The following is an 11,690-nucleotide window of genomic DNA, read 5'->3' as shown; positions in this document are numbered from 1 at the left end:
AAAAAAAAAAAAAAAAAAAAAGAAGAAGAAGAAATGAAGACGAAATCAAAATGGACACCACCAAAATTCAGAAGATTATTAGCAACTACTTAAAAACTTGTACTCCAATACACTGGAGAATCCAAAAGAAATGAATAGATTCCTAGATATATATAAATTATTCAACAGAAAAAAATTATTCAACAGGCAATAAAATTAAAACAGTAATAACCTACCAACTAAGAAAAGCCCAGATGCAGATGGATTCAATGCTGAATTATACAAGAATTTCAGAGCAGACCTAACTGGCACTGCTGCTTGAACTAACGAACTCCAAAGGAATTCTTGGAAGATAGCACTACTCTTGATTCCAAAACCAGATAAAGATCCAACAGAAACAGAGAACTGCAGGCCAATCTCTTTAATGAATATAGATGCAAACATCCCAGTAAGATACAGATACAACACACTGTACTAGCAAGCAAAAATGAATGCAGCAAATCATCAAAAAGATCATGACAAATCATGACCAAGTAGGCTTCAGTCAAGGGACCCAAGAGTGGTTAAATATGCACAAATCATAAATGTAATACATCACATAACCAGAGACAAGGTAAAAAATCACATGATCGGGGGCCAGGGAGTTAGCTCAGTAGAATAAGCACTTCCTTGGCAAGCGCAAGGGCCTGAGTTCAATACCCGGTTCAGCAAAAAAAAAAAAAAAAAAAATCACATGATCTCAATAGATGCAGAAAAAGCCTTTGACAAAAATCCAACAACATTCATGACAAAAACCCTTAAAATACATAAGAAGGATCTTATCTCAATCTGATAAAAGTCATTATGACAGGGGCTGGTGAGATGGCTCAGTGGTCTAAAGCACCTACTTAGAACAAGCTTAGCAAAGCACAGGGACCGCGGTTCAATCCCCCAGCACCACATACCACATGCCAGCCAGCCCCGCCCCCTGGTGGGCTGAGCTGGCCACACACACACACACACACACACACACACATAAATAAATAATTTTTTTTTAAAAAGTCCTTTATGACAAATAATGGCCAACATCATATAAATGGGGAGAAGATGAAAGCATTCCCTCTAATTTCAGGTACAAGACAAGGATGTTCACTATTACCACTACTGTTCAATATAGTATTTGAAACATTAGCCACAGCAATCAGACAAGATGAAGAAATGAAAAGGGATATATATATATATATATATATATATATATATTTACAATGGCATCAAGAAAAATTAAATACTTAGGAATTAACCTAATAAAGGAAGCAAAACCCCTCTACAATAAAAACGACAGCACTCTGAAAAATGGAGATCAAAGAGGTCATCAGAAAATGGAATGATGAGGGCCGGGGAGATGGCTCAGTAGAATAAGCGCTTCCATGGCAAGAGCAAGGGCCTGAGTTCAATCCCCAGTTCTGAAAAAAATGGAATGATTTAAAAAATAAAATAAAGGCCAGGCACAGTGGCACACATCTGTAATCCCAGCACTCAGGGGCTGAGGCAGAAGCATTGTTTCAATTTTGAGACCTGCTTGGGTCTCAAAAGTGAACTCAAGGCCAGCTTGAACTGCACAGAGACATCCTGCCACAAAAAGACAAAAAAATTGAATGATATTCCCTATTCGTAGATAGACAGAACCAATAGCTAAGATAGCTGTACTTCAAAACTGATATACAAATTTAACATAATCCCAAACAAACTAGAACTAGAAAAAACAATCCAAAATAGCAAAAGCAATCCTGAGTAATAAGAGCAAAGCAGGAGAGAACAAAACAGAGCAGGGGCCAGGGAGATGGCTCTGTGGAGTAAGCGCTTCCCTGGCAAGCACAAGGGCCTGAGTTCAATCCCTGGTTCCCAAAAATAAATAAATAAATAAACAAAACAGAGCAAAGCAGGAAGCGTCACAATTCCACACTTCAAATTACAGTAGTAGGCCAGGGATATAGCTCAGCAGCATAGCAACTGCCTTGAATGCCTGGTCCCGAGTTTTGAGTCCCAGTACTACCTCCCCAAAAAAAAACAACATAAAAAATTACAGTTCGTACACCTCAGTGCACCAACTTAATTTGTTCCATGATTTCAGGAAAGATGCCACATATGTGTTTGTGTAGAAAAGCTGGTGTTAGAGTTGTCATCTGATGTAGAATTCTCAAGCAAAAACAAGATTTTGCCAAATGCTTTTGTTTGCAAACCAAATTGTTCACCAAAAAAAAAAAAAAAAAAGTGTTCATAAACTGAGGTACCACTATATATTCCAAAGCCACAACTGTAAAAACAGCATAGTACTGGCACAAATACGGTCATGAAGATCAACAGAACAGAGGATGCAGAAATAACTCCAGGCACATCTGGCTATCTGATCTTTGACAAAAAGAGCCAAAAACATACACCAGAGGAAAGACAGCCTCTTTATTAAATGGTGTATGAAAAACTAGCTATCCACATGCAGAAGATTGAGACCCAGCATGTACTAAACTACAGTTACAATGGATCAGGGTTGGGGTTGGTGAGATGGCTCAGTGGTCTAAAGCACCTACCTAGAACAAGCTAAGCAAAGCACAGGGACCATGGTTCAATCCCCCAGCACCACATGCCAGCTAGCCGTGCCCCCCCTGGTGGGCTGAGCTGGCCACACACACACACACACACACACACACATAAATAAATAAAATTTATTTTTTTAAAAAAATGGATCAGGGACAGGGAGATAGCTCAGTGGACTAAGTGCTTGCCTGGCAAGTGCAAGGTCCTGAGTTCGATCCCTGGTACCGGAGGGAAAAAAAAAAAGTTTGGAAAGCACAAGGTCCTGAGTTCAATCCCTGGTACCACCTAATGAATAAATGGATCAAAGATCTAAGTGTTAAAACAGAAACAACCCGCTGGAAGATAAACTAGATAAAACTAGTTTCAACATCTCTGGCTAGGGCTGATGAGATAGTTCACCAGACTAAGCACCTGCTTAGGCAAGTGCAAAGACTGGGGTTCGGGGCACCACATGCTGCACTGGCCCCACCCATGGGCCCAGGGTAGCACACACCTATAATCCTAGCACTGGGGAGGCTGAAAACAGGAGGATCACAAGCCTGAGTGGGCTAGTGAGACCCTGTACCAAAGACATAATTTTTTTTTTCCCTGAGAAACTGGGGATTAAACTCAGGCCATTGCGCTTGCAGGGAAGCACTTATTCCACTGAGCCATCTCCGCGGGCCCGAAAGACATAAATTTAAAACAAAAACAAAATCTCCGGCCACTAGAGAAATGGAAATTAAAACACTGTAACTCCATCCTACTTCACAAAGAATGGTTCTCATCAATAAATCAAACAAGGAAAAAAAAGAAAAGAAAAAAAAAAAACAAAAAAACAAGAGCTGACCAGATAGCTCAGCGGACTAAAGTACCTGCTTAGGGGCGCAGGGACCCTGAGTTTGATCCCAGTGTACCATGCCAGCCCGACCCTGGGGCACACTTTCCTCAAAAAACGAAAAGTAGACATTTCTTTTTATTTTTCTTTTTTTGAAAAGTAGAAAAAAAGGGGCCGGGGAAATGGCTCAGTGGAATAAGCGCTTCCCTGGCAAGTGCAAGGGCCTGAGTTCAATCCCGGTTCCACCAAAAAAACAAAAACAAAAAACAAAAAAAAGTAGAAAAAAAAAAAGAAAAGCAGAAATTTCATTCAACCAGCTGCTATTTCCCTTCTAGTTATCTCCTCAAAAGAGTTAAAGCCACAATGATAATGTAATGATACATGTATATTCATTATTTACAGTATCATAATTCACAATAGCTAAATCTTCATTTATACACTTTTTTTTTTTTTTTTTCCAGAACCAGGGATTGAACTCGGGCCCTTGCACTTGCCAGGCAAGCGCTTATTCTACTGAGCCATCTCCCCAGCTCAATACACGTTTTTTTTTGGGGGGGGGTACCAGGAATCAAACTCAGGACCTTGCCCTTCACTAGGCAGGCACTTGTGCCACTGAGCTATATCCACAGCCACAATAGCTAAAACTTAGAGGTGATTTATATGCCTAGCAATAGACAAATGGATAAAGGAAATGTACTATTTTATACAATGGAGTACAACTTTCCAATAAAGAAGAATAAACTTGAGACATTTATAGAAAAATAGATGAATCTTGGGACCATAATGTTAAATGAAATAAATCAAACACACAAGCTTAAGTATTACATGATTTCTCTTATATAAGAAACTAAAAATATAAAGAGCAAAATAAAAGATAAAAGGAAATAAGGAGCTAACATTTTTGCAAATGGAAAGGGACCAGGAGATGGAAGAATGGGGGTGGGAAAGGAGAAGAAGGAGATATGGAGCAACAGGAACTCTCATTGACTTTGGGAATGCAAAATGGTGGTACAACCACTTTGTAAGACAATTTCACAATTCCTTAGTTTGTTTTTTGTGGTACTGGGAATTGAACTCAGAACCTTGAGCTTGCCAGACAAGCACTTATTCTACTGAGCTATCTCCCTGGCCCTGCAATTCTTTATAAAACAAAACATAAAATTCTTACCAGGCTGGTGAGATGGCTCAGTGGTCTAAAGCACCTACTTAGAACAAGCTAAGCCAAGCAAAGCACAGGGACCGCGATTCAATCCCCCAGCACCACATGCCAGCCAGCCCCACCCCCTGGTGGGCTGAGCTGGCCACATACACACACACAAATAAAAAAATTTAAAAAATAAAAATAAAAAATAAAAAAAATAAAATTCTTACCAGATGACCAGCAATTACCTTCCTTGGTATTTACCCAAATTAACTGAAACCTTACAACCACACAAAATCCGACATATATATTTAAAATTATTTTACTGATAATTGCCAAAACTTAGTGTTAACCCAGACATCCTTTGGTAGATGAATGGATGAACAAACTGGTCCATCCACAGAGGAGGTACTAGTCAGCAGGAGGATTGTGATTTCAAATCCAGCCTGGGCAAATCACCTACTTGCCAAGACCCTGTCTCACAAAATTAAAAAAAGGGCTGAGGGTAGAATTCAGTGTAAAGGCCTGGGCTCAATCCCTAGCACTGCAGGAAAAAAGAAAAGGTAAACCCTACTATAAATTATGGACTCTGAGTGCTGATGATGCACCATAGGGATCACTCTGCTGAGAGATGCCGGTAATGGGGGAGGCTGGGGAAGAGCCAGGGATGTACAGGAAGTCTGTACTTCTGCTCAATTTTGCTATGAACCTAAAACTACTCTGAAAAATGAATTAGGCATGATGGCACATGTCTGTAATTCCATCACTAGGATAGGCTGGCAGGAGGACTGCAAGGTCAAGGCGTGCAGCTATATAGCAAGTGCAAGGGTGATCTGGACTACATGGTGAGATTTTTTTTTTTTTTTTTTAATTATTTATTTATTTTTATTTATTACATTTATTTATTGTGTGTATGGCCAGCTCAGCCCACCAGGGGGCGGAGCCGGCTGGCATGTGGTGCTGGGGATCGAACCGCAGTCCCAGTGCTTTGTCAAGCTTGTTTCAAGTAGGTGCTTTAGACCACTGAGCCATCTCTCCAGCCCCATGGTGAGATCTTGTCTCAAAAGAAAAAAATAAAGAAAAAGCCAAAAATAAGAGTCAATGCAGGGCCAGGGAGAGAGCTCAGTAGAATAAGTGCTTGCCTGGCAAGAGCAAGATCCTGAGTTCAATCTCCAGTACTGAGAAAAAAAAAAAAAAAAAGTCAATACAACACACAAAAGAAAACTACTCAAAAATTTAATTTTTCTTAAAAAGCAAAGTGTATACTTAGCTGTGTAAGGCCCTGCATGCAATTCCTAGTACCAAAAGAAGTAAGCCATCCAACAAACTAAATCTTTGCAGAAACAGTACTACAGTGCTACAACCTTACCTTAAAAATAAAACTGTTGGGGCTAGGGAGATGGCTCAGCGGAATAAGCACTTCCCTGGCAAGCGCAAGGGTCTGAGTTCAATCCCCGGTTCCGAAATAAAAAAAACCCTGTTATTTCTGTTCATACATGCGACAAAATGTAGTCTTTTTGTAAAGAAAGACATTGTAATAAGTCTCAAAACTGTAATCTAGAATCAATTCAACTATGTACTTAAAATGAAAAATAAAATAGGGAATTTTGGAATGATTTTCCCCAAAAATTTTAATAGCACCATATGACACAATTTGCTTCGTGTTTCAGATTTACTGTTTAATGTTGGAAAAACACCTCAAGACTTCACAAGTCTCCTTAAGGTGCTACCTTTAATTCTTTTTTTTTTTTTTTCAGGTGCTATCTTTTGATATAGCTGATTTTTCCTACACCTATGGTATCATCCTATTCATGGAGTTGCTTTTCTTTGTTCCCAAGTGTCCATGGGATATAATGCGGCAAGAGATATGTGAAACTTTTTTAAATCCTTTTTTCATTAAACTTCATGAAATTTTACATCAACTTCATTTCACTTTGCAACTGATGAGAGGGGTTTTCTTGTTTTGTTTTATGTATGTGGTTCTAGGGATTAAATTCTGGACCTTCCCAGTGAAATACATCTCCACCACTTTAATTTGTTTTTTAATTTGAAAGCAGTCTTGCTAAATTAGTAAGTTCCCCAGGCTTTGCTCAAAATTTCAGTTCTACCTCAACTTCCTAGAGCCCTGGGACTATAGGTGTGCCCCACCAATGTCAGGCTTTGTGACTGTTTCAGTAATCAATGTGGGCTGGGGCTGTATCTCAGTGGTACAGTACAACCATAGCAATCATCAATGAAAATAATAACAAACCTTTGATCTGAAAGACAGGGAAAGGGGTTAGCAGTACAGCCCAGTAGTGCAGCCTTGCCTTGAAGGCACAAGGCTTTGGGTTCATCCCCAGCATGGCAAAGCAAAAACAAAAAAACTCACAGCCCCCAACAAAGCCCAAACACATAGGGAGAGAAAATTAGTGTTGTGATGGACAGGTATGGACAGGCAGCCAACTAGGCACCCAGCTGTTATACGGTAAAGAAATCAACTGAGGCAAAAAACGACCATTAGTACAGAATGCCAGCATGGGCCAGAGGGTCTTCCAATGCTGCAGATACTAGGTGAACATGAAATATCACTAGGAATTCAACCTAACAAGAAAGTGGAATGCATAAGCACACATACAAACACATATAAGTGCTGTGAAGTCAAGGCTTGTATCTATGAAGTGGTAGGGAGAAAATACAGATAGGAAAAAAATTCATTCCATTTCAGCCAGGGAAAGTGGCACATGCCTATATGCCCAACACTCTGGGAGGCTGAGACAGAAAGACAGCAAGTTTGAACTCAAACTGGACAACTTAGGTGAGAGCCTGTCTCAAAAGTGAAGAATAAACAAAAGTCTGGGGATGCAATTTTGTGAGAAAGCCCTTGGTACAGTCCACAGGACCACCAAAAAACAACAACAAAAAAAAAAAAAACGGTTCTCGACAAGTTAGGCCTTGAAGGAGGAACTCTAAAAGCAGGCACCAGGGGAAACACTGCCAAGCAGAGGGTAGGTGCAAAGAAAGGCCTGGTAACTGAAAACACAAAGCTCATTCAGAAAATGCACGGTTCAGTGGAACTAGCTCCATGTTAAGTCCTTAAAGTTTAGGGGAAGATGTGACTTTTTTAAAACAAGGACAACAAAGAACCCCTCAAAAGCCAAGCACAGGGCTGGGGATATGTTAGTAGTACAGCATCTGTCTGACAAATGCATGGTTCTGAGTCTGAATCCTTATATTAAAAAAAAAAAAAAAAGCCAGACACAGGCCCAAGTATAGACCTGGCAAATAAGTGTGAATTTTCTTCCCTAAAGGAGCCACAGATACAATGAATGATATTTGAGAAATACCTGGCAATAGGATACAGAGTGAACTAGGGGAGAAATACATGAAGCTCAAAGCCCCAAAGGCACCTGCTGCTACAGTGTCTGAGCAAGAATGGCAGACAGTTGGCACCTTCACCAGACCTCAGTTACCACAGTGCAGAAGGGATACTGGGGGGAATGTAGAGTCAGAAATGATCCTGGGGGTTTGGGCCAGACTGCAGCTAATAATGCAAAGAGGAAAGGCAGGAGCAGGCACTTCGTAGGGCAGGAGGAGCAGAGTTAAATTTGAGAAAGGCTGAATGGACTGAGTTAAGGTGGCCTACAAGCAGACGCAGCTGAAAACCTGAAGCTCCAGAAACAGACTGGGAAGCCTCAACATGTGATAGCTGGAGCCACAGCAGTTGGTTGCCTTATTTGTTTTGGGTCTTTTTTGATTTAGCCACAACAGTTGGAACTAAACAGTGAGTTCCACTAATTTTCAACTGGGTGCATTACCTCTGACCTTCAAATGTCTTCATTATTTTTGTTTCTAAAGCTGAGAATTGATTCCTGGACATGCTAAACATGTGTTCTACCACAGAGCTATATACCCTAGCCCTTAACTCTTTTGTTTTGTTTTTGGTGGAACCGGGGATTGAACTCAGGCCCTTGTGCTTGCCGAGGAAGCACTTATTCCACTGAGCCATCTCCCCGGCCCCTTTATTTTTTTTTTTTTTTTGAGACAAGGTTTCGCTATGCAGTTCAGGCTGGCCTCAAACTCAAGACTATCCTCCTGCCTCAGCTTCCTGAGTGCTGGGATCACAAATGCACCACCACGCCCAGCAGCCCTCAACTTTTTTAAAGCTGTGCACCATGCATATTCCCATGTCCAAAATCATCTTTTCTCCCTATTCAACTTAGTGTATATCCTATTTTATTTTTTAAATGTATTTAGTACAAGGTCTACATGGTCTCACTACACAGATTAGACTTGTAATGATTCTCCTGTTTTCATTCTCCCCAGCTCTGGGATTATAGGCAAGCACCACCACGCCCAATTTAAAAATTAATATTTGGGGGGGCTGGAGAGATGGCTCAGTGGTCTAAAGCACCTACTTGAAACAAGCTTGGCAAAGCACAGGGACCTCGGTTCAATCCTCCAGCACCACATGCCAGCCAGCCCCGCCCCCTGGTGGGCTGAGCTGGCCACACACACACACACAATAAATAAATGTAATAAATAAAAATAAATATTTAAAAAAAATTCAATCCCCTGTAACAGCAACAAAAAATTTAAAAAAAAATTAATATTTGGGGGCCAGGGAGATGGTTCAGTAGAATAAGCACTTCCCTGGCAAGCACAAGAGTTCGAGTTCAATCCCCCATTACACACACACACACACACACACACACACACATACACACACAAAAGATTAATATTTGGGCTCAGTTTTACTTTTTTTTTTTTTTTGTACCAGGGATTGAACTCAGGACCTTGCATTTGCCAGGCAGGCACTTAACGCCACTCAGCTATCTCCCCAGCCTATATACCCTATTTTAAAATGTTCTCTGATCCAAAAAGAAAACTGTGTCTTCCAAGATTACTAACTCCAGAGGGGTAAAAAAAACATTCTCAATGTTATTTTAGTGACCAGCTGAGCAAAGCAAAAAGGCTTAACTGATGAGAACCAGAGCCTAGAAAGAACCAGGAGGCCTTGAGCAGGGGTGTCTTCAGGGGTACCCCAGTGGTTTCATGGGTGTGTTGGTGCAGGAGTGGGGACACCTGAGACCAGTCCAGGCTCTGCCCAAAAATCAGGTGACAGCCGCTAATTCACTTTTCTAGGTTTCCTGTTTTACAGACTGACGTGTACATGGCTTACAACAGTGTCTATCACTGTTCTCATTGAGAATGGTCAGGTCTAGCTGGATTTTAGTTTAGAGCAAGTTTTACTCGTTTTAAGTGCCATTAGGAAATTTCAGGAATAATCTAAATGTCTTTGGTCTTTTCTCCGCTTCCTCGCAACTGTTTTGTTTTTTTTTTTCTTTCTTTCAACTGCCTTTTAACTCTGATTATAAATACATCAGAGGGGCCTGAAACGCAAAAAGGAAGTGGAGTCCAAAGAGTTAATTTTGTTGGATTTGTGGCTCTGGTAAAGACAGTGGGCACAAAGAAAAGAAACAAGAAAAGAAAATCAAAACGACTAAAATGGGATTCGGAGTAGTGGCAACCAGCCAGTCAGCTTCTAGACACTTTGCATTCGACCTGGTCAACCAATTAAGAGAAAACTAGGACAAAAAGACCACGTAGGTTTTTTAAGGTGTAAGGTTCGAATAGGACCTACCAGGGGCCAGGGAGATAGCTCAGTAGAATAAGTGCTTGCCTGGCAAGTGCAAGGGCCTGAGTTCAATCCCCGGTTCCACAAAAACAACAACAACAACAAAAAAAAAAAAAAAAACGAATAGGACCTACCTTAAAAGCTAAATGTGTGTCACCTGAGGAGGGCAGAGTGGCCACTGATGTCAAGGGAACAGCAGTGTTTTTCTGTTGTCCGAATTTACAGACGCATGCTTTTGTGATTTAAATTTAGGGTGCATATTTTTAAGCTTAAAAATGGGCTACTTTTCTACCTTACTCTTTCTTTTGCAACCATGCCTCTCAACTTTGGCTAGGAACACTGCTACCTGAGGACTCAACAGCCGGAGGGGGATGAGCGAACGTTACCAATTACTATCAAATATCTCAGCATTGTGGCGGGGAAAGGGGATCCAATCTTGGACTAAAGGCATTACAAGCCACCAACAGACTTTTTTTTTTTTTTTTAAATCCAGTCACAATCTCCCTTCCTCATTAGCAAAGGGACTTTCTAGACACATCTTGAGCTTCACTACAAAATGTACTTTGTGACTGAAGGGTATTGTTCTCCCAGAAGGGACCCATTTTCTCGTGAAAGCGACTTGCATCCAAGAGCCTGCCTCTGGGCGGCGGCGGGGAGCGTTTGCGGGGTTTGGCCTGGATGCCTCCGGGGCCGGGGAAGCGCGGCTTTGGCGGGCCCTAGTCCCCCACCGGGCCGGGGCCGGGGCCGGGCCGCCCGAGTCACCTCACCCGACCGCCCCTCGCGCGGCATGGCCACCGACCTGATGACACTGATGTGGAACTGGTCCTCGCGAAGGCCCCTCCAGGCTCCGGGCAGGAACTCCTTGCACCACAGATAGGCCTTGCGCCGCGTCCGGGGCTCGGGCTGCTCGTCTGCCGCCGCCGACGGGGGCAGGGAGGGTACCGGTGGCGACAACGGCGGCGGGGGCAGAGCGAGCGGCGGCTGCCTGCCGCCCAGCTGCTTGGGCTCCGGGTCGCTGGCGGCGTCGCGCTGCTGTCCCACGCCGGGCGCCGGGGTCGCGCTCCCGCCGCTACAGCTCAGCAGCAGCCCGAGCGGCGAGGGCTCCGCCTCGCCCCCGGTGCAGAACTTGGTCTTCATGCCCGACAGGCGGCCGACGAAGCTCGGGCGGCTGCAGCGCGAGAGGACGAGGCTCAGGGTCCGGCCGGGGGCCCGCCTCGGAGGCCGGGCGGGGGTCGTTCGCAGGCTCGCTGAGCGGCCAGCCGGCTGGGGGCTGCGCGCTGCGGGCGGCGGGCGGCGGTTGACTGGGGGCGCGCACAGAAGCGGCAGTGGCAACGGCGGCGAGCTGCGAGCGGCCAGGAGCTACGACTGCCGGCCCAGAGCGCCGGCTCTATAGAGTGCCGCACGAGGAGCGCCGCGCGTCACAGCCCGCCCCCGCGCTCGCTGCCGATTGGCCGCGGCCTGCCACCCGGAGGCCCGCAACCGCCGCCGCCCTCCCCAAGCCTCCTTCCCATTGGCTGCGCGGCCGCCCCTCCTTGCCCCGGGCGCTGAGGCCGCCGGGGGCAGGG

General features: G+C 43.6%; 1 protein-coding gene across 3 annotated transcripts in view; it reads right to left on the bottom strand.

Annotated features, from left to right (window-relative positions):
- Positions 1–11,494, bottom strand: part of Chka (choline kinase alpha) — a 57,592-nt gene extending 46,098 nt beyond the window's left edge. For 2 of the 3 annotated variants that reach the window (XM_004627130.3, XM_004627131.3), the window contains exon 1: positions 10,925–11,491. In XM_004627130.3, the coding sequence (XP_004627187.1) occupies positions 10,925–11,262 (338 nt within the window). In that variant the 5' untranslated portion in view covers positions 11,263–11,491. Of the gene's footprint in view, positions 1–10,924 lie in introns of all 3 variants that reach the window. The other variant, XR_002820261.1, reaches the window with a different exon arrangement.
- Positions 11,495–11,690: the final 196 nt, after the last annotated feature.

Source organism: Octodon degus, unplaced genomic scaffold (assembly GCF_000260255.1).
Source record: "Octodon degus isolate 3935 unplaced genomic scaffold, OctDeg1.0 scaffold00018, whole genome shotgun sequence".
NCBI classification, from domain to species: domain Eukaryota; kingdom Metazoa; phylum Chordata; class Mammalia; order Rodentia; family Octodontidae; genus Octodon; species Octodon degus.
This window is presented reverse-complemented; position numbering and strand designations above follow the sequence as displayed.